The following is a 26,167-nucleotide window of genomic DNA, read 5'->3' as shown; positions in this document are numbered from 1 at the left end:
ATTGGACTCCTCCATTTGCGGGGCAGGAGCGATGGAACGCAGGCAGGGTAACCCTTTCCCTGCAGTATTTGAAACAAGCTTTGTCCTTAGGAAGGTTTTTTTACTCCCTGTTGAAATTGAATTGCTTCTTTTTAAAAAGCAAACATAACAGTTAGTTGTGAGTTTGTTGAGTGTGGTTGGGAAAAAGAAAAGGCAATTGCGTACCGAGTGCATCACAGTCGTTCCTGACCTGGTACCCTCCAGACCTTTTGGGCTACAACTCCCATCAGCCCCAGCAAACACAGCCAGGAACTGTTGGTGCATAGGTTTGATTTGTTCATTTAGAGTTAAAAGAAATCGCCACCTGGAAGCTCACAGGGCGAATATTCATAGTGCATGTGCACGCAGAAGTAAATCCCACTGTGTTCAATGGAACGGCTCTTAGGTGTGTCCAGGATTGCAGCCTCCGTCTTTTTCCTGCCTCTTCTCGAAGTAATGCTATGCAACCCAACTGCCAGGGCTGAAAGCAATACTAGACGCCTGCGCTGCCAAAGTATTACTGATCAGTTAAAACCGATGTAATTTCTTACTTCCCATCTCATTGCCCCGCTCCCTTCAGCCACCCTCTCTCTTCTGGCATCCTCGATACTCTTCCTCCCCCATCCCACGGCACAGAACCCCCTAAGCACTGCAGTACGAGTTCTGTCAGTTTCCTCTTCTTGCGGCAGTCCCCTATGCCTTTTTCTCCGTCTCCTCCCTTTCGCCCAGGTTTCCCCTTTCTCGGGCCATTTCCTATTGTGTATCCTTTCTTCAGCCACCTTGTTTCTGGGTGGGATCCAACCATGCCTAACTTCAAGTCATTTCACCCATCCAAGACTAGGGTCTTCACCACCACAAGTCCAATTCAAGAGGGTTCACTCTTTATTCAGGTTGTGTATGTGTAGGAGACAAATATGCTTCACCATTAGATATATGCCCCCCCATCCACCTAAAGTTTGCCTAGACTAAATTAAAATTTATGAAAATTTAACTATAAATTATGCTAGGCTATCATAAATCCCAGTGCTCTTACCAAGACTTGAAATGGAAATGGACTGCCTTCAAGTCAGTTCTGGCTTATGGCGACCCTATGAACAGGGCTTTCATGGTAAGCGTTGCCTCCCTGTGAGGCTGAGAGGCAGTGACTCGCCCAAGGTCATCCAATGAGCTTCATGGCTGTGTGGGGATTCAAACTCTAGTCTCCCAGGTCGTAGTCCAGTACCTTAACCACTACACCACACTGGCTCTCTCAGCAAGACTTAGTCACACCTAATTTGAGGTGAAAGCAAAACCACTGCATTCCTATATATTGAATTCCTGCTTCTGGCAAGGCATTTTTCTGGGAGGAAGACTCGTCTTTAGCAAGCTTCTTATGTCCTTTTTAGGGCCAGAGGGAATAGCACTAGAATGAAAGGGAACTTTTAACTCTGGGTGCTTTACTTCAGCTGTTATAGATCTCTACAGCTTGTGACAGTGGGTTTTGCAGGCTGCAATAGCACCCAGAATTCTTACTAGAGCACCATTTTGACTGTAGCCCCAACCTGCAGTCTTGATTGGCCAGACAAACTTATTTTTGAGTTCTTGTGGTTATTTCTGAGGATGCTACATTGCCATCATGTGTGCAAAGATGAACCACAGGAAAAACCAACATTCCATTTATAATATGGTATCTAAAACCTCTGAGCTTTTGCAAATGTAGCAGTACATACAATTTACGCAAGCAGCCAGTTTTTTACCTCTGTGTACATTCCTTTTACCCCAATGCATTAGCATCAGGAGGCAGCGTGCCTGCAAGCCCCAATGCTGCAGAAAACAAGTGGGGGAGTGGGCTTCCCAATCCCATGAAAACATGATGCTGAACTAAATAAAAGTTTTTGGTCTGATCCAGGATGGCTGTTAAGTACTTGTGACTCAGCAAAAAAAATCCACCACCCTATTTCCAAAGAAAAAGAAATTTGACTTGACTTAAAGCTCCTTCTACTGCGATTCATCTATGACGCCTCATTCAGAAGTGCAACTCACCTCTTGATGTTAGCCAATGATCAATGTGCACAAATGGAGGGACAGGTTGCTCATTTATCACATTTGCATCCCAACCTTTTTCCAAGCTCAGGCAAGTCCTCCATGTGGTTATCGAAGTTAGTCAAAAAACAGTTAGTATACATTTCTTGCTCTATGGGACCACTATTGCCAGTGGAGATAAAACCCTCCTTGCCTTACTATAGGTAGGGAGGAGGTGGAAAACTTCACCACATGGGTGGAAGGCAGCTCTCTAACCAATCACACATCTTAATGAAATTGAAGATTCTCCATGTGGTACTAGGATCACTTTCTGTTCTGACTGGTAGCAGCTCTCTAACTAAAGGCCTTCAGTATTACACGCAAATCATGCTCTGAGCTACCGCCCCTCTTCAGTATAACTACTTTGATAAAGGCCTGCGTAACATCTTACTCAGCCGTACATTTAGAAAGCTTTTAGCAGAAACTGCCACGTTAGCTAAGAGGGTAGCTTCCAAGGATTTATTGTATTTTTCAAAACCATGTACTTCTGAATAAAATCCAGAGTGAGTGCAGAAGGAACTCAGTACAATGAAATACCTTTTGAAGTTTTACCCAGAAATTACACCACTCTTTGTATCTTTATTTTTTCAGGTTGGCTATTCCTGTACAGTGTTTAATGTTTTAAGAACAATAATTCCACAATTCAATATTAGGACAGTAGTATTTGAATCCATAACATTTCCTTTTTAAAAAATCTAGCTGATAAACGAAGTAGAAATGAGAGTGCAGAAGCCAAATATTTAAATGGCTGGGGGGGGGAAGGATCTTTGCATGTATCCAGGAAGTCTTCCTTAACTCACACTAGGCAATTGCAGCAAGGTAATCCTTAACCTCAGTTGGGGTGAGTCTTCTAAATCCTGCCTCATTACAGATGCCAACCTCTATGTTATCTTCTGTCATTTGTCCTTCAAAACTTTCCTAGAAAGGAAAAGACAGTTTCTTAATAAAAATGCATTTCACATACTAAAATTAATAAATTCACTGGGGGTTTCTCACCTTTAGCGTCAAGATAGCAGTATGAATGGCATCTTCAAGCTCCAGGTCTTCATTGTACCTACAAAAAGAACAGTTTTCTAATAGAAGATAATTTGCAAAGAACTCCCATTGCTTTATAGCAAATATCTTTTGATGCACAGGAGTCTCAAAAGCATTTGGGGATATGTTAAGAGAAGAGGGTCTACTGTTCAGAAATAAAAAAACCCACTAGGCACACACAAGCTCTTGGACATGCTTAAGTGCCAATCAAGAGATTTAGAGAAAATAGTGACATTTACATTAGAAATTACATCAATTTACTAGAGACACAGGGATGGTATACATTCCAGGCCCACATTCAATAGCAGACACTAAACATGAGACCATGAGGAAATGCCATCAAGTTGTATCCATACCACCTGCTTATTTAAGTGTAGGAACTGCACTGAATTCTCTCTTCTCCAACTTGCATGCATCTCACAAAAGTCTAAATATTACCAGACAGTTGTATTTCATCTAATCTCTCTATATTCCCTTGTTATTTTTTCATGGCTTTGTGTAACCTTGAGAGCCAGTGTGATGTAGTGGTTAAGGTGTTGAAATATGACCTGGGAGACCAGGGTTCGAATCCCCACATAGCCATGAAGCTCACTGGGTAACCTAGGGCCAGTCACTGCCTCTCAGCCTCATGAAAACCCTATTCATAGGGTCGCCATAAGTCGGAATCGACTTGAAGGCAGTACGTTTACATTTACATTTTGTGTAACCTCATCTACAAATGCCAATTTATAAACCAAGTAACACAAAATATGCTTTGTTTTGAATGCAGGACTCAAATAAGAGTTCTTATGTATCCTGAAAACTCACTTTTAGTTTTTCAACACCAGTTTCTCCAATAAAGATTATCACTACACTTACTATATATTTCCTATTCCATGGGATCACCATACCTCACAAGCTGTACTCAAGCTTGTACTAACCAAGGCAGATTACTTTTTTGTCCCGTTTTCATGTTTCTATTATTGTCAGTCATTTTATAACTATAGCATTCCAAGATACAGAAAAGAGGCAGCCTAGACATGGAAAACTATTAACACATTATTTCATATACACTTCTCTTATCTTCACATCCTATCATTGATTTGCAGTTAAGTACTAACAACATTACCTCTTTTCAAGGAATGTCTTTCCATTCACATAGTTTTTTCCCATTGCAGTTGCCTTCCATGCAAAGTAAGCCCCCTGGATAAGTGAAAAGTAATAAAGGAAGCTAATTAAGACAACACACTATCTTCTAGTCACTGATCAATGCAGTAAGGTTAGCCCTATTTTAAGATTATCTACTATGAGCCAGTGTGGCGTAGTGGCTAAAGTGTTGGACTGCAACCTGGGAGGCCAGGGTTCAAATCCCCACACAGCCATGAAGCTCGCTGGGTGACCTTGGGCCAGTCACTGCCTCTCAGCCTCAGAGGGAGGCAATGGTAAACCCCCTCTGAATACCGCTTACCATGTAAACCCTATTCATAGGGTTGCCATGAGTCGGAATCAACTTGAAGGCAGTCCATTTCCATTTTTCACTAGTAGATGTATAGGATTGCACTGTGTATGTCCACTCAAAAGTAAACCCTGCCAAGTTCAACAGGACTTAATCCCAGCTGAGAGGCTATGGTGCCCTACAAATGTTGCTGGACTACAACTCCCATACTCCCCAATTATTGGTCATGATACCTGGGGCTGACAGGAACTGGAGTCAACAACAACTGGGGTACAACAGCCTTAGTTCTGCACACCTATTTCATCGTCATAACACTAGGCTTAAGAAAAATATTAAGAACTATTGATTTAATAGTCGAGTGTACCTTGGCATGATACACCTATGCTACAGTGCTCACTTTCAAAATTCCTCTGGTTTAATCCCCAAATTGCTGTTTAAACCCTTGTGTTAAAAAGAAGTTTAAGGAGTCGACATGAAACTTGTTGAAATGGAAAATGAGACATGCTGCTTCACATAATGCTACATAGGTAGTTAAAATTTCTTCTGCTCTTTCAGTATAGATCAGTCTTTCCCTACTTGGTACCCTCCAGATAGTGTTGGACTCTGACTGACATCAGACCCCGCTAGCATGGCTAATGGTCAGGTATGATTGGAATTGTTGTCTAAAGCAGCTGGGGAGGGCACCAGGCTGGAGAACGCTGGTATATATAATCTTTGTATGGCTAGAAGCTAAAGAACTATGGGGTCTTGGATGTGTCTCTTCTCATGGCACATAAACGTTTCATAAGTAGATTTTGAAGTTATACTACATATTCCTCTTCTTCCCAAGACTATTATCACTGCCACACTGCCAGGTGGAGTAGATAGTAATGGGCTAGACACCTGACATCACAGCACCATCAGGTCATGCAGCGCTTTGAAGCCCCAATAGTCAAGATTTCAAAGCACAGTGCTAGATTCTTTGAAAACCCCTCAAAAGCAGCTTCACACCTTGCTGAAGGAGCCCTATTGCCCATCAGCTGAGGGATGTTTGGGAGCAGTTTAAACTCTCAATTGTTCCTTTGAAGCTCTGCCCTACACCTGTATGATGCCAGGGGCAGGTTGAGTGGGTATGGGTGGCTTTGCCAAAATGTCCTGGAGGGCCAAATGGAGAGGCCTGGTGGGCCAAGTTCTCCACCCTGGACCGTTGGTCTGATCCAACAGTGCACTTCTTATGTTCTTACAGAGACAGAAAAGGGACAACCAAAACAACAAAGGGGTTAGAGCGCCTTCTTGACAAGGAGACTAGCAGCGCAATCCTAACCATGTCTACTAATGAATTCAGTGGGACCTACTCCCAGGTAAGTGGGGTTAAGATTGCAGCCTAAAGTATTTGGGACTTTATAAAGTCATAAAAAATATGACAGGGGAGTTGGGGGGAGGAGAGAATATACAGGCCAAGGTAAGCAATAGAAGAGATTGGAGTCCTGGGCCATCTCGGCTAATGCGACTTTGATTAGCTCATCAAAGGGCAGAATGGTAGTATATCTACTGGTTACAGCAATACCAAAATACAGGATAGCTGAGCCAGCAGAATCTAGCAAGTTTTATTGTAATGTCATTGTTGTTTTGATGCTGTGAACGGCCTTGATCTTCTATTGGGAAAGAAAAGGCAGGACAGAAACTGAATGAGTAATTTTAGAGATTATAAAATTATGAATGGTGTTGATAAAGTAAGTAAAGAGCAAGTGTTCTTTTGCAGTTCTAGTATGTCATCCGGTAAAATTGATTGACTGCATATTCAGGACAGATGAAATACCTCTTCCAACAATTGATAATTTATGTAATAAATTGCCACAAAAATGTGGTGATTGCGGCTGGCTTTAAAATGGGATTAGATAAAATTGTGGAGGATAGGCCTATCATTATTCCTAGTCATGATAACTAAATAGAAACCTCAAATTCAGAAACAGCTTGCCTTAGAATTGTTGAGGTGAGAGGACTATTGCCTCATGTCCTCCTTATGGGTTTCCATATTAGAAACAGGATACTAGAGAGGACAGACACTCGGTCTGATCTAGCAAGGGTCCTCTTACGTTCTTAAGACTGTAAGACTGATTGAGAGTCTGTAACCTTATTCTGTGGTGGTTTCTTATTATTCCTCACCTACTCATAGGATTGAAGAAACAACAACTACACAGAAAGACCTTTAACTAGACTTCTATGCTACATTTCTTTTGAAGGCTATTAAGCTCTGTTATTAATACTTACTGATGGATCCGACTGGAATAAATATGGTCGTCCCTCATTCCACCCACATATTAGCAATGATACACCAAACGGGCGTACACCCCTGTAAGGCAGAACATTTCAAAAGGGTTACTGTCATCAGACGTCTATCTGGGAAGCTCTTAAGATATACATTAAGACTGCTGTGAACTGATTCATCTATACACACACTTACAACATGTTCCTGGTCTTTACAGTCTGAAGAAGTTACGCTATGCCTTGTGCAAATATTTTGTACACTTTGCTTCCATTTTTTTAGGGCTGCGAACTGTTATGCTGGCTCTGCTTCTATGCCTTTAAGCAGCAGCCTGCCATGCAAAAACTAAGCAGGTCAAGATTTTGCTGGCAGAGACAGAGTGGTGGGACAATACAATCTTATTTATTCTGAAACTCACTTTTCCCTCCAAAAAAGGAAGCCAAAAGCAGCTAACAACATACAAGAATAAATACAAGAGTTTTTCTTTTAAATCTGACAAATCAAAAATGCTACAATAAACCTATAAACTTTCACTTTAATTCTTAAGAAAACAGTTAAACACAAAATTCATAAATACAGCAGTAAGCAAAGGAATAATAAAATAAACCCCAAGTCCTTAATTCCAGCAAGTCAAGCAACTGTTCAAGGCACAGGAAAAAGTTGGTAACTCTACCTTTCATACTCAAAAGACTGGCTGGGCTCCAGAAAGAGTGACAGTAATTGTATTCCCTGCTCTTCATTCTCCTTGGCATCAATAGCTTCCAATCTTGCAAGTGACCTACTTGAAGCATATATGCCACTAAATGGCTCTGGCAGCAAGAGATTGTGTCACTGCTGGTCAGGCCCCACACTCAATAGCACCAGATTAAACACTCTTCAGTAAGTCGAAAAACAGGAGGAGAGTTTATGAGGCTGGCTATAGTATGAAGACAAGGCTACACTCCTGTCTATCTGTGTCCAGCACTATGTTGCTGTCTACTCCCCAGCACAGAAAACTGGAGGCAAAAAACCTCACAAATACACAGTAATGGGGGGCAGCCTATATTAGAGTACAGTCTCTGTGCAGCTCCTAGTATATTTCAGCTGTTTTACAATGATGATGGTGGTGATAATAATAATAATGTTACCATCAATATTACCATCATCATCATCTTCTGTTACCCACAGTTCACCATAAGGTCCCAGGGTGGGCTACAACAATATAAACATGCAATATTAAAATCAGGTAATAGAATGGCACTCTCATACTTTAGACTTAATTTGTGGTGTACCTGTAAAATTTTAAATAATTAAATTATTAAAATAATATAAGCCAATCAAGAGTAAATTTTAAGGTGGTAGGATTTAGGGGGAAAACACGTACCCAGATTGTGTGTACTCTTGCATTACAGAAGCAATCCTCTGTACTAGCTGAGCTGTTGGAATAGGTTCATGATAAACCAAGTAGTACTGCTGGGCCAATTTGCGTGCTCTGTGGACAAGTACTCTGGTGAGAAGAGGGAGAGGAAAAAAAAGAGTGAGTGAAGACACAGTTAAAACAACCATTATAGCTTAAGATCCAAAGCAATTTGGGAGTGATTCGACTGAAGAATTCTTTAATATTAGTTAATGAAAGAAACTGGTTATGGTATTGTGCTGGGATATATCAAAAGAGATCCCATATACATTCTCAAGATTTTTTCTTGAATATTGGTAAAACTTTATACTACTCATTGACAGAACTATCCTAGATGTAATACAAACAGTATGTCCAACATACTAAGAACTTAAAGAGCCCTACTGGGTCAAAATGAGGGCCCACATACTCTAGAACCCTTGCGGACTGCCTCTGAAGACACTCTGGAAGCTGCAACTAGCACAGGATGCAGCAGTCTGGGTGTTCGCCAGGCCAGGATTAGCATAATGCCTGTTCTGAAACTGCTGCACTAGTTGCTATTGCTTCTGAGCCCAATTCAAGGTGCTCGACTTGGTGTTCAAGCCCCTAAGCTACTTGGGCCCCAAAGACCTGCAAGGGTGCCTCCTCCATTATATGCCAGTCAGGTTGTTACGATCTGCAGCAGAGGCTCACAGAGGTTTGTGGGGTGATGGCCCATAAATGAGTCTTCTCCGAAGTAGCTGCAGAACTATGCAAGCCCTTCCAAACACAGACGTGTCATTAAAGATGCACCTCTTCTCCTTGGTTTTTGAACCAATGCTGATAATGTCCCGCTATACACCTTCTGGTTCTGTATTGTATTTCTGAGTAGGAGTGTTTTTATTTGTTTTATTGTATTATTTTTCTCTTATATCCAACTCATCCTGGCACCTTACGGTGAAGGGCGGGCAACAAATTTAATACATTTCCAGAGCAGCCAACCAGATGCCTGCAAGAAGCTCAAAAGCAAAGCATGAAGCCATAGCCTTCCCCTCTGCTACATATTTATAAGGAAAACTTGTTATTAATTTGAAGATAAATGGTACTATGGCATCTCAGAGCCTGGGTATAAAATAATGTGTGAAATGTCTGGGTACCTAGATTTTTCCAACAATGCCTGAAAACCTAATTTAACACAGAACAAAGCGAAGCCAGTATAGACTCCAAAGCATCATGTGTATGATCTCTTTGCGCTACAGTATAACCAAGATACCTTACACAGTATGGTGCTAAAGTACTCTGTATCTTATACACTATTTACAAACCCGTCTTGTACCGCTGCTTTTCATTTTCATGAACTGGGCTGGCCCTAGGCAATTGCTGTTACTGGTTGGGGGTTTTCTACGTCTCCACTCCTACCTTTCTGCATGCTAAAGAAGCCACATTTGGGCTCACAATCATGAAACAGCAGAGTCCCCTTCACATGTGCATCGCATGAAGGGGAATCATGCACAGAACAGAGATGCTCGGAGGTCATGTGGTGGTGCTAGCCCCACCTCCAATATCCACACGTTAGGCATGGATATCTGCAACAGAAAACCTACGCATACCGACTTCCCTTGCAGACATCTATGTATGTCAGGGTTAGGCCTGCAGCCTCACACAACCACAGGGACAGGACCAGAGGCACAGCCCAATTCTACATGCAATACTCCTTCTGGCGACGCACACATGAAGGGAGCCAAGATATGTAGTTCCATTTGATTCCACTAGTAAAGGGGATGTTGAAATGGCATCGTGGACCTGATGCTGCCTACAGCAGAGCAAGAACAAAGGCCAACAGTAAAACCAACAGGAAGAGCACCAGTTCCCCCCCATACCTGTAATCCGGGCCCATGCCACTATATACCAAGCCTATGTGTTTGGTAATGGGTTCCACTTTGTGTACACTTCGTTCATCATACAGAATGGACTTCTGCTTTTTCTCCGTTGCCAGCACCACACCATTTGCCGCTGCATAAAAAAAGAGAAAATATTTTGTTCAATGTAATTAAAGGCCTTCCTCCCATTCCCTTGTAGTGCATGAAATCCACACTACTTAAAGCAGATAACTAGAACAATTCACTTGCTTGTATATCCTTTACTCATCATACTACATTAATCCAATGTACTATTTGACATTTATACAGGTTCCACTTCAGGGGGTCCCATAAATGTTAAATTATTATGGATAAATACTAACAAAAAATTTTTGGTTCAAACAGCAAACTGGCACTTCATAAAAAAAAAAGAGACCAATTCAGCTCAGATGAATCTGGAGACAGCCCGATTCAGCTCAGTTCTTGTGATGGACACCTGTCCAGTTTGATTTAAAAAAAGAAATAGCAAACATCTATAGCTTATTTATTTTGGGGTAGAATTGGATGGAATTCATAGCCCTTTCTGAGGGCATGAATCCTGTCAAATTTCAGAAGGATAGCTGCAGGGTTTTTTCCTGCAAGGGTAGCTGTTTCAATGGAAATCACTTTCCTCCCCTAGTATTTTGTGGGCAATTGGTCTGAAAATTGTAGGAATGAGAGAGGTACGCTGGAGTAAGAAACCTGCCAAACTCCTGCAAAATAAGTCTAGGGACTTGTGCTGGAAAGTTTTAAAGTTAATTTGGGGGCAGAGAAAACTAAAAGGCTTTTGCTTTCTGGGTAAAATCATGCCCTCAAATTACAAACTAAACTTGTCAGTTGCAAAGGAGCTCTCCCTCCAGCCCAACTGTGGTGTTTTCCTTAAGCTAGAGCATAGGTTCCCAAAGTGTGGTCCATGGACCACCAGTGGTCCACAAGCTTCATTCAGGTGGTCTACAGCATGTCCCCATTAAATATTCATATTGATTTTTAATTGTGTTTTTGTTGCTTCTGTTACTTCTTAAATTGTGCTTTATATTATTACAATTGTAAGCCTATGGAATGCAAATTCTAATAAAATACTGTAAGAAATAAAAGAAACAAAATACAATTAAAAATCATACAGCACCTGGCACAGCACATTACGATTGCTAGAACACGCAGAAAAATAATTAAGTAGTCCGTCAAGGCCATTGGCAGTTTTCAAGTGGTCTATGAGGAAAAGTTTGGGAACCACTGAGCTAAACACCTAAGTTCCAGTTTTGCAACCTTATCTCTCTCCTCCCTTCCCCCACATTGCTGAGGTGCCACAAACCACTTCAGGAGTCATTGCTTTTCATTGCTTTGACTCATGCTGCCTTATACAGGTATTCATTAATAGGCAAAAAAACTTGCAGTGTAAGAACTTACCTATAGCCCACAGATATTTCTATCAAACTTTAAAAAGCAGGGAAATTGGACAGCTATAGTGAATGCACCAGGGAAGCAGGAGACCTGACCTCCTCTCTGAGATATTGGACTGCCGTACAAATTGGTCAAAATGCAAACACTATTTGGGTTGGTCTTTCAAAGTCCAATCCACTTCCTGTGAAGCTTGGAAGAATTTGGTAACATGTGCCTCTGAGCATATGGTGAGTGGTGGCAACACCTGCCATCTCCAAAGATGGAGAATTATATTTTTGAATGTTTGTTGGTGTTCTTCTTACTTTGCTTCTTTCCTGTGTTACTAATGTTTCTACAGAGAATCTAGTCTAGAAAATTTTATTTCTCTCATTATTCATCCTAGAAATCTGTGTCAAATTTATTTTTATTAATAAAAATCAATATGGTAAATGTCATACGATGGTGAAGACAGCTTTCTGTGTTTCAAATTGGAGGTTATGTTCCATTTCTATTTTGGGTGCATTAACAGTTGGATCTGAAACTGCAGTTTGATGTAAAATCAGACTGAGTACAATTTGTTGCTACTTAAGAAATGAATCTAGCTGTTGGAAAAAAGAGGATGTATGTTTTCAGCCTGCTATGTTTATACCACTTCATTTAAGGCAAAGTGGGCACGGTCAATTAAAAACAGAGCACACCTAAAATTTTGCTAGAATATATTTCACCTCCCACTGTTTTATCTTGTGCAAAATGAGACACTCCTGAGGTCCACTCAAGACTATTCTGCAGAAGTCAGTGCCATTATTCCACAATTATGTTTGGAGGTTTTTTAGTGTAAATTTTGCAAAATGTTGCTGTACTTCACACATTCACAGAAATAGAAACAAAAGAAAATGATTTCCTGTAGGAAACTTCACTAAAATTACAAAGTAAATCAGACATATTTAAAGTGACCATCTGAACTATTATCAACTGTCTTAATAATGTTGCTTCCTCCCTGCTAAAACAACATCAGGACAACACATGTCTTCTTTCTATTATTTGGGCTGATTGCAGGTGTTGCCACCACTCACTGTATGCTCAGAGGCACATATTACCAAATTCTTCCAAGCTACACAGGAAGTGGATTGGACTGTGAAAGACCAACTCAAACTGTGTTTGCATTTTGACCAATTTGTAGGGCAGTACAGTATCTGAGATGAGGCCAGGTCTCCTGCTCCCTTGGTGCATTCACTATAGCTGTCCAATTTCCCTGCTTTTTAAAGTTTGATAGAAATATCTGTGGGCTATAGGGTTTTTTTGCCTATTAGTGAATTTCTGTGCTTTTTAATCCGGGAGGTAAGAAATGGGATCCTGTGCAAGTTTGCTGAAAATGGATTGATCATTTGCATGCGTCTTGAGTTCAGTGGAATTTACTCCCCTGCAATCATGCTTAGGATAGGTGAAACTGACCACAGGGGATGGGGAGGGGGGCAGGAGGAGGGAGGGGAGGAAGAGGGGAGGAGGGAGGGGGGCAGGAGGGGAGGACAGGTTTGATCATTTGCTTGTTTATTGAGTTCAGTGGAATTTACTCCCATGCAATATGCTTAAGATAGGCAAAACTGATGGGGGGAGGCAGGGAGGGCTGTAGTGGTCAGGGAAGGAGGAAGAGGGGAGGGGAGGAGGAAGAAGGGGAAAGGCAGGTCTGATCATTTGCATGCTTATTGAGTGCAATGGGATTTACTCCTATACAATCATGCTTAGGATAGGTGGAACTGACCATGGAGGAGGAGGAGGGGGAAGGAGCGGATTGGAGGGGGCAAAGGAAGGGGGAGGGGAGGGCAGGTTTGATCATTTGCATGCTTATGGAGTTCAATGGTATTTACTCCAGTGCAATCATGCTTAAGATAGGTAAAATTAACCATGGGAAAGAGGAAGGGGAGGATGGGATTGGAAGGAGATGGGGAGGTAGGGGCAAAGGAAGGGGGAGGGAGGGGCAAGAGGGAGGGGGAGGAGGGGATTGGAAGGAGATAGGGAGGGAGGGGCAAAGGAAAGGGAAGGGGCAAGAGGGAGGGGATAGGAGGGAGGAGAAGGGAGGGTGGGTTTGATCATTTGCATACTGTTTTAGTTCAATGGATTTATTTCTGTGCAATCATGTTTGAAAATGGAAATGGATTCCTTCAACTCGATCCTGACTTATGGCATTTACCATTGCCTTCCTCTGAGGCTAAGAGGCAGTGACTAGCCCAAGGTCACCCAGTGAGCTTCATGGCTGTGTGAGGATACAAACCCTGGTTACTCAAGTCATAGTCCAACACTGACCTGGGGGAGGGGCAGGGAGGGTAGGAGGAGGGGAAATGTAGGAGATTGGGTGGGTGGGAGCTGGGCAGACGGGAAGCCCCTTTCCTTTCCAAAAGGAAATCATTGTGAACAGTATCACTGCTTTTCAGCGTTTCCCCCACCGTTTTATTCTACAGCAGGCACATGTAGCCTCCCACCCAAATTTAAAACAAAGCTGTCCCTGGTCACATCCACACCAGGCCTTTATTTCACTTCGGACAGTCATGGATTCTCTCAAAGAATCCTGGGAAGTGTAGCTAGTGAAGGGTGCTGAGAGTTGCTAGGAGACGCCCTGTTCCCCTCACATACCTTCAATCAGAGCGGCTGTTAAACCAGTCTGGCCACTGGAGCTCTCTCAGGGGAATTGGGAGTCTTCTCTCAGCACCCTTCACAAACTACACTTCCCAGGATTCTCTGAAGGAAACCATGACTGTCTAACGTGAAATCAAAGTCTGGTGTGGGTGTGGCTCCGATTAGGCAAGCCAAGCAGCTGGAATTCTGGCTTTTAGAACACTGACAGTAGATTTTTACTGAGCATGCCCAACATTATCATTGAGTTCAATGCAAAATTTATTAAATAATTAAAAATCAGACAGGCCTTTTTTTAACTTTTAAACTGCAAAAGATGAAGGTCAGAGTATGGGGCAAAGTCATTAATGGGATTACAGGTACTCTGTGAACATGGCTGATTTTTATTGAATTTCAACAGATTATGAGAACTCTGACAGAAAAAAGTTTTTTTCCTCCCTTTTTAGACTTTGAACTCTCGATTCTCTCTGACTGTTTTGTGTATCGCCATGAAAATTGAGAGGGTTGTTAAGCAAGCGTTTCTGAGTTCAGGACTGTAAGTTTTGTAAGGTTTTGTTTTGAAATGAGCTTATGGGAAGCATCAGAATGGTGTGGGGGTATTTTCAATTTAACATTGTGGAATGTGAAAAATCGATGCTGGCTATAATATACAGCCACTCTCGTGGCTGTATAATCCCTTTGCATTGAGGAAAATCCCAAACCCTCCCAAGATAGCCTGCTTTGGTTTGGGATTTGTCCAAATCCAATAAACACCCCTAAACTATTATGAGTACCCCAGTATCATTATCCATACTTACTCAGAAGATGAAAAATGTTCAGTAAAAACCTGAAAAGTGCTTTTCAAACTTTCCACCTTCAAGGATTCCATTCCACATTATCTGCTGAGGAACTGTAGCAAGTGTGCCATGCAACACATATGGAAGATTGTATGAAATGCACACTGGCCATGCCTGCTCGACCTCACAGTGGCTCAACACAAACTGACTGCACCTTAGAACACATCCAGAACTTCCCTATGGCTGTGCATTGCAGAGGAACATTGGTAGTTGAGGGGAAGCCATATTTCAAGGAAACTTGTCTACTATTACTGAACTTCTCTTAGGAAACTTGTGATAAAACATTTAAGTAACCCCCGGTTTCCCAGAATGCAATTTGAAAACTACAGTTATAAAAGAAAACCAATGGAAGTGGTATTGGAAACCATCTAGGGCAAATTCCAGCTTCCTTAAAAGAAACACACACCATAACTGCAGGATAACCTATGATGCATGGTGAGAATATAATCCAGGAGGGTTAAATTTTAAGATCTCATACTTTGTTTTGCAGAAATATATTTAGACTCGTTTTTAAAAAGTTTCATATTCCCACTCAAAATCTCTATAGCTATATTTATTACACATTTACAAGAGTTCTCTCCCTCCAAAGAGCTGCAAGTTGTATGCACTGGGTTCCAAGAAATCCAAGAATTGGCCAGGAAACCAGAATGAGGTATGCTTAGCTTCAAAATCAAACCAGGCAAGACCAACGTTTTATAAGATCAGGCCACTGCTGAACAGCTACAAAGGCAGAGTAGTAAGTGGAAGTGAGACTTTAAAAGGGTAGCATTAGAAGATCAAAAAGAGGGGATCCGAGTATCCCCACAACAATGATCCCTTCCTTTTCCCCACTGCCAGCAATTTTAAGCAGTTCTTATCCTGGCAGGGTTAAAGAGCTCCACTGGGAGAAAAAGATCTTTAAAATGCTCTTAGTGGGGCTGGGAAAAGGGTTCATCTCTCCCCATACCACTCCATTCATTTAATAATTTATATGTTTTGTTCCTTTCCACCAAATGGTACTCAAGCCAGCTAACAATAATAAAATACAAATAAAATAGAAACAAGGCAGGTTTAACACATCAATAAAACCAGTAACAACAAGTTAAATCCACACCACTTTGAAAAGCCAGTGGTCCTTCAGTTGTTGGGACTACAACTCATATCAGCCTCAGCCAATGATTATGAGTGCTGTAATCCAACAAGATCTGGAGAGCCACAAGTTCTCCAGCTCAGATATACACCCTTGGGCTGCAATCCTAGCCCCACTTATCTGGGAGCGAGTTCCACTGAACTCAGTGGAACTTCTTGAAGTAGACATGTATAGATTTGCACTGTTGGTATGACCCCAGTTGGGTCAAGCCATGTCATGTCTACTTACAGATTTCACGCTGGTATTCAGAATCACTTTTTTGAGTAGCTAGTCATTTTAATGATTTTTTTGGTATTGTTTTTAAGTGCTCTGATATTGTTGTGCATTGCCCTGATGTTCTGCAAGAGGGTGGTATACAAATACTTTTATAACTAAATTAATAAACTGTATTACAGCACAATCTTAACCTGGTGTATTGAGAATTGTGCTACTGAATTCAGTGGAGCTTTCTCCCAGGTAGGTAGGATTAGTATTGCATCCTTAATACCAGCAACCTATGGCTACTTTTGAAGTAAAAACTGCTTCTAGGCAACCAGGCAAAAAAGTTTTACAAGTTGGTTCTTTCTTTCCCCTTTAGGTCACTAACTGCCAATATACACAGACATACAAACTAATATTTTTGTGGGATTATTTTGTGGGCAAACATTTGAATACCTTTAATTCCAACTGATGGGGCTCCTGCTGCAACAGCTGCCAGGGCATATTCAATCTGAACAAGCTTTCCAGAAGGACTGAAAGAAAGCATACAATTCATGGGACAACTTGGTGAGACAACATTTTCAAATCTGAAAAAACAAGCAAGTTACCCATTTGGTCTTTTTACACCAAGATGATATTGGGCACATTTTAATAGAGCAATAAACACAACAAACAGATGGGAGTCCAACCTCACACTCACCAAAAAAAACCCAAACCCCAGCCTAATCTTATGCACACTTTCTTGGGAGTAACCTCCAGTGAATGCAGTGGGATTTACTTTCGAGTAAACATGCTGAGGATTTTACTACACGTTTAATGTAATATATGCTGTTGTGGAGGCCAGGCAACAAGCTCCAGCAATCCCAAAGTAAAAATTTAAAGGAAAAACACCCCACCAAACAAGTTTTACTTTCTTTTTTGATCTCTATAGGAATGCAATGTCACCTGACTTCCAAGTAAACATGCCTAGGATAGTTATTTAAGTCATAATCCTTTGGAAACTAATTTGGGATAAGCATAAATCCCATTCAATTTACTACAACTTACTTCCAAGGAAACAACCCTAGGATCTGAATTATTTTTTTCCATAAAAACACAACACAAGTAAGTTAGAGCAGACCTGTATGTTTGTCAGTCTACAAATATCAAAGAACAGCTTGGCTGCTGTACCTTGTAACTAATTTTCATCATGTTTTTTAGCTTATAATCAATGTTAAAGTGAACTTTTCAATGAATGATTGAGCACTTTCAATTTTGATTTCCCTTAGTCAAGCTGTATAACTGCTTAGTTTGATGTTTACACAAGTATAAACTAGTTCTAAGCCAGTCACGATAATTGATTGCATTTAAAGAATCTGTTGACAGATTTGGAGTCTCACAACACATGCAAGGTAGCAAAACATCTACTAGAACCTTAAAAAAACCCTTAAAAACTATAGTGAACACATGTATTATAAGAACAAGTAAAGGATTTGAATGCATATAGTGGACAAAAGTTTGTGATTATCTTACTAATAAGATTCTCTTTTGAAATTTCTCTTGACTCATGTTTTATTTGTCAGCACTGATTCAGAAATCATCAATTCCTTCATTTTCTGCATTGTAATCTAACTTTACTTACCTAGAGGAAACCCTACTGAAGTTAATAGGAACTTACTCCTGAATAGGATAAGCTAACTTTATGTTGATTCAGAAGTACTAATATTTCAATGGGGTTCCTTCCAAGTTGTTTCAATACGGTTTGTTCCAAGTTGCCATTTCAAAATAGGCCCTCTAACTTTTTAATCTGATGTGCTAAGGTCACTCCAATCATTCACGGTGCCAAAGGAGTAAACCAAGTAGAAAATCAAGTAATGAACTGCAGATTGTGATGTTGATCAATTAAAAGAAATAAAAAGTAGCATAAAACATTTTATTAAGACTGACTAAAATGACACAAAGCAGTGAGAAAAGCTTTCTTACTGTGACCACAGAATAGTCATAAGTGACATAGTTTTAGTTATTAAAAATAAAACGCTGAAGGCTGACTGCTATCATGGCACTGTAACAAAATATAAGCTGATTCAGAGTGTAAATCCTGAACACAAGTTGCTGTGGGACTTATGAGTAGACATGGATAGGATTGCACTGTGAAATTGTCAAATATATAACCATCAATAGCTTTTGCATGCCGTTTATCATTTTCCAATTGGAATGTTGTATCTCAGCAGGAACAATTCAAAACAGTAAAGTTCACAGCAGAATTCTATCCCGTGTAAGTTATCTGTTTATAATTTTGGGAGTTCTGCTCCTATATGGGCAGTCCATAAACGCTATGAAAAAGGTGGCGGCCCTTGTTTCTACAGGGATGGGAAACGAGGCCTGTTTTGGGCTAGCGGCTTAACCGAGCTATTCAGGGAGTCCGCGGCTAAACCCGGATATTGAACCCAAAGCTCGTATCTCACGGATTCATATGTAAGGCGGCTTAAGGTGTTGCAAGCGTCTCCAAACTACCTTCTCCTTCGGCTGTCTTCAGGAAAGCGGAGTGTGTGGGACAAACAGCAGCAGTGACTCCACACAATCTCGACTCTCCCTCGCCCGGCGTATTAAACGAACCTGGCCAACCTGCAAGTCCTCCTAGAGCACGGACGCAGCATCGCGCAGACCTCTTGCACCCACTGAACCGCACGCCCACCACACCAACTTCCCTCTAAAAGAGCATCGCCTACCTGAATGTGGTGAGAGAGAAGCTGTATCCGCGTTCCGCCATTTTGACCAGCACGAGCGAACAACCTCACTGCTCCGCCCAACCCCACCCCCAAGGCGGCTGACTCTTCTGAGGCTGCGCACTCTCAAATCTTGGCGCGAACGCAATATTTAACGAAGCACAGATTGAGAGAGGGTGAGATCGCTTAGAGCGACATACACATTGCACTTCCGGTAAATCTCGAAAGCCACAATTGACAACGAATCTCTATAGTTACAGGATGGTGTCGCTCTATACTTTAGCGTTTCAATAATAAACCTTTTCGTTGGTTAGCTCTATAGCTTAGGGAACCACAGGATCTTTGCTGTGCATGCTGGGAATCGTAGTCTCAACCTCAACGTTGTGCATAGATGCTGGGAAACGACAAAGAACTCAGCGGGGCTGCTGGGAACGGTAGTCCGGCTCCTTCACCAAGGGCTTTAAAGGAAACGTACCGCAAGGGAGAGAAGTCGCTTGACTTCCCAGCATCCTCGGTGGCTGATACTAACGTGTTTTCAGGCTGTCGTTGAACTGTGTGAGGTCGGGAAGGCTAACGACCGGGCCGAATGGCGGTGTTGGTGGTGCTCCCTTCTCCTTTGCCTAAGTTCCGCGGTTTCCTCCGAAGGTGCTGGGCGCAATTCGGCTGCCGCAACCCTCCTCCGGGTAGGTGGCTCTAGTTTCGCTTCTTTCCTTTGCTTCGTGTCTTGCCTTTTAGGTCATCACACTAGACCTCAAGAGTTAAGAACATAAGAAGAGCCTGCTGGATCGGGCCAGTGGCCCATCTAGTCCAGCATCCTGTTCTCACAGTGGCCAACCAGGTGCCTGGGGGAAGCCCGCAAGCAGGACCCGAGTGCAAGAACACTCTCCCCTCCTGAGGCTTCCGGCAACTGGTTTTCAGAAGCATGCTGCCTCTGACTAGGGTGGCAGAGCACAGCCATCACGGCTAGTAGCCATTGATAGCCCTGTCCTCCATGAATGTGTCCAATCTTCTTTTAAAGCCATCCAAGCTGGTGGCCATTACTGCATCTTGTGGGAGCAAATTCCATAGTTTAACTATGCGCTGAGTAAAGAAGTACTTCCTTTTGTCTGTCCTGAATCTTCCAACATTCAGCTTCTTTGAATGTCCATGAGTTCTAGTATTATGAGAGAGGGAGAAGAACTTTTCTCTATCCACTTTCTCAATGCCATGCATAATTTTATACACTTCTATCATGTCTCCTCTGACCCGCCTTTTCTCTAAACTAAAAAGCCCCAAATGCTGCAACCTTTCCTCATAAGGGAGTCGCTCCATCCCCTTGATCATTCTGGTTGCTCTCTTCTGAACCTTTTCCAACTCTATAATATCCTTTTTGAGATGAGGAGACCAGAACTGTACACAGTATTCCAAATGCGGCCACACCATAGATTTATACAATGGCATTATGATATCGGCTGTTTTATTTTCAATACCTTTCCTAATTATCGCTAGCATGGAATTTGCCTTTTTCACAGCTGCCGCACACTGGGTCGACATTTTCATTGTGCTGTCCACTACAACCCGGAGTTTAGCGAGGGCACGTGTCTCCTTCAGAGCAATTCCAGTTAAGAAGTCGATGAAGGTTCCTGCTCAGTGCCGTTCAGTCGGTGGGGAAGGGGAGAAAGTCTGTCCAGAGCACTGCCTTAGAACAAGCCCCACTGGAGGTGGTGGTTGGAAGAGCTCCGCTTCAAGTGGCCCTGCCGCTGATGAGGAAGCACTCCCGCCTGGCCTGTCACATGGAAGATCGAATTGCCTCTGCGCTAGTCATTCTTGTGCTTTTTGCAAATGCAAAAGGCAACCCCCATAAAGTGTACAATGATCAAAAGAAGAGACTTTAACGTTGTAGTGGCAAATGAGGAATTGAGCGGTGATTAAAATAGAGGATAGAGTTATGGAACTAGGGACTGAGGGATTCTGAAAATATTTTCTTTATGTATGTATACAATTTCTTACCTGCCCTTCACCATACGCTTATAAGAACAAACAAAACTTTTACAATTATAAAACCATTCTAACTGGAATAAAATAGGCCTCTAATCTTGTGACATAATTAATGGATTGTCCCAAAGTGCATACCTGCCAAGAGCAGATGCTGCAGAATGTTCTTGGAGGAGGAATGAGGAAGGAATAAGAACATAAGAAGAGCCTGCTGCATCAGGCCAAAGGCACATCTTGTCCAGCATCCTGTTCCCACTGTGGCCAACCAGATGCATGTGGGAACTCCACAAGCAGGACCTGAGTGCAAAGAGGACTCTCCCCTCCAACAGTTTCCAGCACCTGGTATTTGAAAGCATACTGCCTTTGCCTATGGAGGCAGAGTATAGCCACTATGGCTAGTAGCCACTGATAACCTTTTCCTTCATGAATTTGTCTAACCCTCTTTTAATTCCATCCAAGTTGGTGGCCATCACTGCCTCTTGTGGGAATAAATTCCATAGTTTAACTATGCACTGTGTGAAGAAGTATTTTCTTTTGTTTCTTTCTTCCAACATTCAGCTTCATGGGATGTCCACAAGTTCTAGTGTTATGAGAGAGGGAGAAAAACTTATCTCTACCTACTTTCTCTATGACATGATAATTTTATACACTTTTATCATGTTATCTCTTACTTGCCTTTTCTCTGAACTAAAAAGCCCCAAATGCTGCAATCTTTCCTCCCAGAGGAGTCACTCCATCCCCTTGATCGTTTTGGCTGCCCTTTTCTGAACCCTTTTCAGTTCTACAATATCCTTTTTGAGGTGAGGTGACCAGAACTGTACACAGTATTCCAAATGCGGTCACACCATAGATTTATATGAAAAAATGAAATGGACTGCCTTCAAGTCGATGCTGATTTATGGCTACCCTATAATAGGGTTTTCATGATAAGCAGTATTCAGAGGAATTGCCTCCCTCTGAGGCTAGTCCCCCCCCAGCTGGCTAGGGCCTGCTCAGCTTGCCATAGCTGCACAAGCCAGCCCCTTCCTTGTCCGCAACTGCCAGCTGGGGGGCAACTGGGCTCCTTGGGACTATGCAGCTTGCCCACGGCTGCACAGGTGGCAGGGCACGTCACCCCTGAGCCACTCACTGTGGGGTGATCTTTAGCTGGCGCCCAACAGACACAAGCAGGGATTTGAACTCACAGACTCTGGACTCCAGCCAGGCTCTCCTCCCCACTGTGCTATGCCAGCTGTCATAGATTTATAGAATGGTGTTTTATTTTCAGTACCTTTCCTAACGATCCCTATCATGGAATTTGCCTTTTTCATAGCTGCCATGCACTGGGTCGACATCTTCGTTGAGCTATCCTCTCTGACCTCAAGGTCTCGTTCCTGGTCAGTCACCGTCAGTTCACACCCCATGAGCATATATGTGAAATTAAGGGGGTTTTTTTGCTCCAATATGCATAACTTTACACTTGCTTACATTGAATTGTATTTGCCATTTTATCTCCCATTCACTCAGTTTAGAGAGGTCCTTTTGGAGCTTTTTGCAATCCCTTTTTGTTTTAACAACAACCCTGAACAATTTAGTATCATCCACAAACTTGGCCAGCTCACTGCTCACTCCTGTCTCTAGATCATTTATGAACAAGCTAAAAAGCACAGGTCCCAATACTGGTCCTTGGTGGTCTCCACTTTCTACAGCTTGCCATTGGGAGAACTATCCATTTATTCCTACTCTCTGCTTCTTAACTTACTTTGTTTCTTGTGCTGGAAAAATAATAGAATTATGTGAGCATACTCAAAGGTGCAGTCCTTTGCACTCTTAGTGGCAGTAAGCCCCCTTTGACATAATAGGTTTTACTTCTGAGTAAACACATATAGGACTGAGGTACACATACCTAGTCAATGGAAAAATCACATTGAACAAAACCACTTCATTTAATATTACATTCAGTTAATAAAAGTAAGCAAACTGCAGGTATTAAATTATTTGTAATGCAGTTGTCCTTTTCCTTAAGCTCCCGCTTTGGCAATTCAAGGTCCAGCTTTTTTGCTTGAGCCTGTGGAAGAAAAGGCTGAAAGTAATGTGACTCCAAGCTTGACAGATAGCATATTTTGGATGGCAGCCCCAAAGTCAAGACGGACCATTGAAGTGAATCGTTGCAGGCGAAGGAATCCTAGGAATCTTATAAAGTTAAAGGTAACTCATCGCATTTCTGTTGGCTTTCTCCTCTTATTTTTCTAAATTTCCCATTCTTCCATTTTCCCAAAATTCTAGTAATTTCTTAATTATTCACATTAGTGTTGTAAATTTCCCACAATAAATATTCAGGAAATAGCAGTAGTTCTGCTGATTTTAAAGTAATCTACAGTTTAGATCCTGTAAGCATTGACATGTACTAAATTTTGAGCAAAAATATTTAAGGGAAGTGCTTTTATTGGACCAAGACTTTGACTTGTAGGAATAAATAGACTTTGGATGTGTACAGAACTCTTCTTCAGCTAGTTAAAGATGCAGACACTTTTACAACCCAACACTAAAATATGCTGTCTTGGAATATGACTGTCTATACTAGTGCATTATTACAACCCACAGCAGATGGATGTAGCTAGGGTATTATTAGCATATCACAGGGCAAATATTTGGAGTATAACTAAGGAAGAGTATTCAGCACTTGACAGATAGTTCAGAATATGTATTCTTTAGCAAGTTATTTAAATAGGTTTATAGTAGGTATATAAATCAATAGAGTATGAAATTGTCCTTTCATAAATACCCAATACTAAACATGCTTGCTTTCAGGTAAGTTCTGTTGATTTTTTAGGATTCAACTTCTACTGAGCTTTAAAAAACAGTTTGTATATATTTAATAATATGTTTATTAAAGATTATCCTATTTGTTTATTAAACTTGTATTTTGGGTGGTCACTTTCACCCATTCCCCCCATGAATCCACAGGGATTGCTCTAAGTTTTTTTAAATAAGTTAACAATAGTTGATATCAGTCTTAGAAAGTCTAGAAATGACCCATATGTCTGAAAGAAATGACTACTCACATGGACAAGTGGCTAATTTTTAAGTGCAAGGCTTCGAATGAAAAGTATAAGTAAAGCAAGATTCCAATTCTTTTATCACTACATTTATCTGCATTTCAAAAAAAACACTTTTTCTATGTGTAGTCTCAGTTATAATTTGGATTTAGTTACTCTGGCTTGTTATGACTGCACTTATTTATGAAAAGGATTTAAGCATGCTAAATTTACATTGATGCTATTTATTTTGTTTCCACTTTGAATTTTGTATGGCACTGGGCTATACAGGAAACAATCATATAAAATCTGTGGCTCCTGTGCTAAACCTTTAAAATGAGGTGGTGTTGAACTTTTCTGAAAACTTAACACTTTGTATGTACTACTTCACAACTTTTTCAACTTGTTGGGAAACCATGTGTTGTACCAAAATGGTAAAGAGATGCTGATAGTCATTGTCTTACATATCTTTTTGCGTTTCTGAAATCTTTCTTTTTCTCTTCTGTGTTCTTTCTTGCCTTTAGACAAACATTGATGTCTGTCCTCAGTGTGGCAACCTGAAACAGAAGCATATCCTTTGTGGCTATTGTTATCAAAAGGTTAAACAGGAGACAGCTGCCATAAGGAAAGAAATATGGGCACAGGAAGGAGGACCACATAAGGCTCCAGCTATAGAGACTGTTGTACTGTATGGGGGAGAGCAACCCAGAGAGAAAGATGAAGGCAAGCGGATCATAGAACGAAACAGGAAGCGTCCATCTTGGTTCACACAGGACTGATTGTGTAGCACAGTGGAATCTCCAGTCACAAAATACTTAATTCTGCAGAGTAAAAATCTGTCATTGTACAGCATAATTGCTATACTTTAAATGATAAAAGAAGATGCTAAGGAAAAACCAAATGCAACTGGAAATTCATTGTACTTCTGGAATAAACCTGGATGGCTAACTGAGCTACTGTAAACTTAGTTGAGTTTGTCACAGTATTAAAGCCGGTTAAGCAAGTCATTATTTTGCAAGAGTATTCATTTTGGTATCATATTGCATTGCATGTCACTGCATACTTTTTGGTGTCATTACACTGCACATTCTTTTTTCTTTTTAATACAGCATGAATTTAAAATGTATTTGCAACTGAAATAAAGCATGTTCAGTATTACAGTAAAAACTGTATAGCTCTGTTTGAAATTCTAGGCAGTTTTGAACTATGAAGAATATTGAGATGAGGATAATAAGAATGTAAGAAGTCAAGCAGAGCAATGGGCTGAGTTGACATGGGGCTGTTGCTGAGCTGGAGTCTGATGTCTGAGAAAGGCTGTTTTGTTCTTTCATTGCTACTGGCTGCCTCTGAATGTGACAATTCCTTACCATCTGCTTCTATTTAAAAGCCTGTAAAATAGCTAGTTGTATCTGGAGTTACTGTTAAATCATTGTGAGGCTCTTTGAGACCCTTTCATGGAAAGGGCAGTCACATTAATATTCTGAACCAGAACTTAAGTTTACGCAAACTTCATCTCATTGATTACAGAGCCACAAGAGTGGCCATATACTATAGCCGGCATGAATTTTTCACATTCTGCCATGTTAAATTGAAAATACCTCCCATGCCATTCTGCTGCTTCCCATAAGCTCATTTCAAAACAAAATCTGACAAAACTTAATAGACCTGAACTCAGAAACACTTGCTTAACAATCCTCTAAGTTTTCATAGCGATACACAAAACACTCAGAATCAAGAATTCAAAGTCTAAAACGAGTAAAATAATCTAGATCCCTGTTGGATTTGTTTCTGTCAGTGGTCTCATAGTTTCTTGAAATTAATTAAAATCAGCCATGTTCACAGAGTACCTGTAATCCTGTTACTGATCTTGCCCCATACTCTGACCTTCATCTTCTGAAGTTTAAAAGTTAAAAACATGCCTGGCTGATTTTTAATTAATTTAAGCAATTTAATATTGGAGTCTATGATAGTGAAGGCATGCTGGGTAAGAACCACCTGTCAGTGTTCTACAAGCCAGACTAACAAAGCTGTTGGGCATGGCTAATTGGGGCCACACCCATACTACATTTATTCCACTTTAAACAGTCATGGATTCCCCAAAAGAGTCCTAGGAAGTGTAGTTTGTGAAAGGTGCTGAATGTTGTTAGAAGACTCCTATTCCCCTGACAGCTCCAGTGGTCAGGTTTAACAGCCCCTCTTTCCAGGGATTTCTGGGGATTGTAGCTCTGTGAGGGGAATAGGGCATCTCCTAACA

General features: G+C 41.3%; 2 protein-coding genes across 2 annotated transcripts; one reads left to right on the top strand and one right to left on the bottom strand.

Moving 5' to 3' along the window:
* Positions 1 to 2,613: 2,613 nt before the first annotated feature.
* PSMA2 (proteasome 20S subunit alpha 2) lies at positions 2,614 to 19,060 on the bottom strand. The gene is made up of 8 exons (XM_061587005.1): positions 18,926 to 19,060; positions 16,674 to 16,750; positions 10,029 to 10,161; positions 8,158 to 8,280; positions 6,800 to 6,881; positions 4,223 to 4,296; positions 3,076 to 3,133; positions 2,614 to 2,997 (listed from the first exon to the last, which is right to left on the bottom strand). Exons 1-8 carry the CDS (start codon positions 18,964 to 18,966, stop codon positions 2,881 to 2,883), a joined length of 705 nt encoding a protein of 234 aa, XP_061442989.1. The 5' UTR covers positions 18,967 to 19,060; the 3' UTR covers positions 2,614 to 2,880.
* Positions 19,061 to 19,076: 16 nt separating this feature from the next.
* MRPL32 (mitochondrial ribosomal protein L32) lies at positions 19,077 to 24,920 on the top strand. Its single transcript, XM_061587006.1, has 3 exons — positions 19,077 to 19,605; positions 22,902 to 23,083; positions 24,438 to 24,920. The coding sequence occupies exons 1-3, from the start codon at positions 19,509 to 19,511 to the stop codon at positions 24,690 to 24,692; spliced, it is 534 nt and encodes a 177-aa protein (XP_061442990.1). The 5' UTR covers positions 19,077 to 19,508; the 3' UTR covers positions 24,693 to 24,920.
* The last annotated feature ends 1,247 nt before the right edge of the window (positions 24,921 to 26,167 follow it).

The sequence above is a fragment of the Rhineura floridana genome, chromosome 10 (assembly GCF_030035675.1).
Source record: "Rhineura floridana isolate rRhiFlo1 chromosome 10, rRhiFlo1.hap2, whole genome shotgun sequence".
In the NCBI taxonomy this organism is placed as follows: domain Eukaryota; kingdom Metazoa; phylum Chordata; class Lepidosauria; order Squamata; family Rhineuridae; genus Rhineura; species Rhineura floridana.
Note: the sequence above shows the minus strand (reverse complement) of the source record. Positions and strands in the feature narration are given on the sequence as shown.

Excerpts from the sequence above, each read along its gene's own strand:
- PSMA2 (XM_061587005.1), bottom strand. The coding sequence starts at position 18,966 with ATGGCGGAACGCGGATACAGCTTCTCTCTCACCACATTCAG. Across the intron at positions 16,751-18,925 it reads TTCTCTCTCACCACATTCAG|TCCTTCTGGAAAGCTTGTTC; the intron begins GTAGGCGATGCT and ends GCTTTCTTTCAG. Across the intron at positions 6,882-8,157 it reads CAAGAGTACACACAATCTGG|GGGTGTACGCCCGTTTGGTG; the intron begins GTACGTGTTTTC and ends TCTGCCTTACAG.
- MRPL32 (XM_061587006.1), top strand. The coding sequence starts at position 19,509 with ATGGCGGTGTTGGTGGTGCTCCCTTCTCCTTTGCCTAAGTTCCGCGGT. Across the intron at positions 19,606-22,901 it reads CTGCCGCAACCCTCCTCCGG|CTCCCGCTTTGGCAATTCAA; the intron begins GTAGGTGGCTCT and ends CTTTTCCTTAAG. Across the intron at positions 23,084-24,437 it reads GGAATCTTATAAAGTTAAAG|ACAAACATTGATGTCTGTCC; the intron begins GTAACTCATCGC and ends TCTTGCCTTTAG.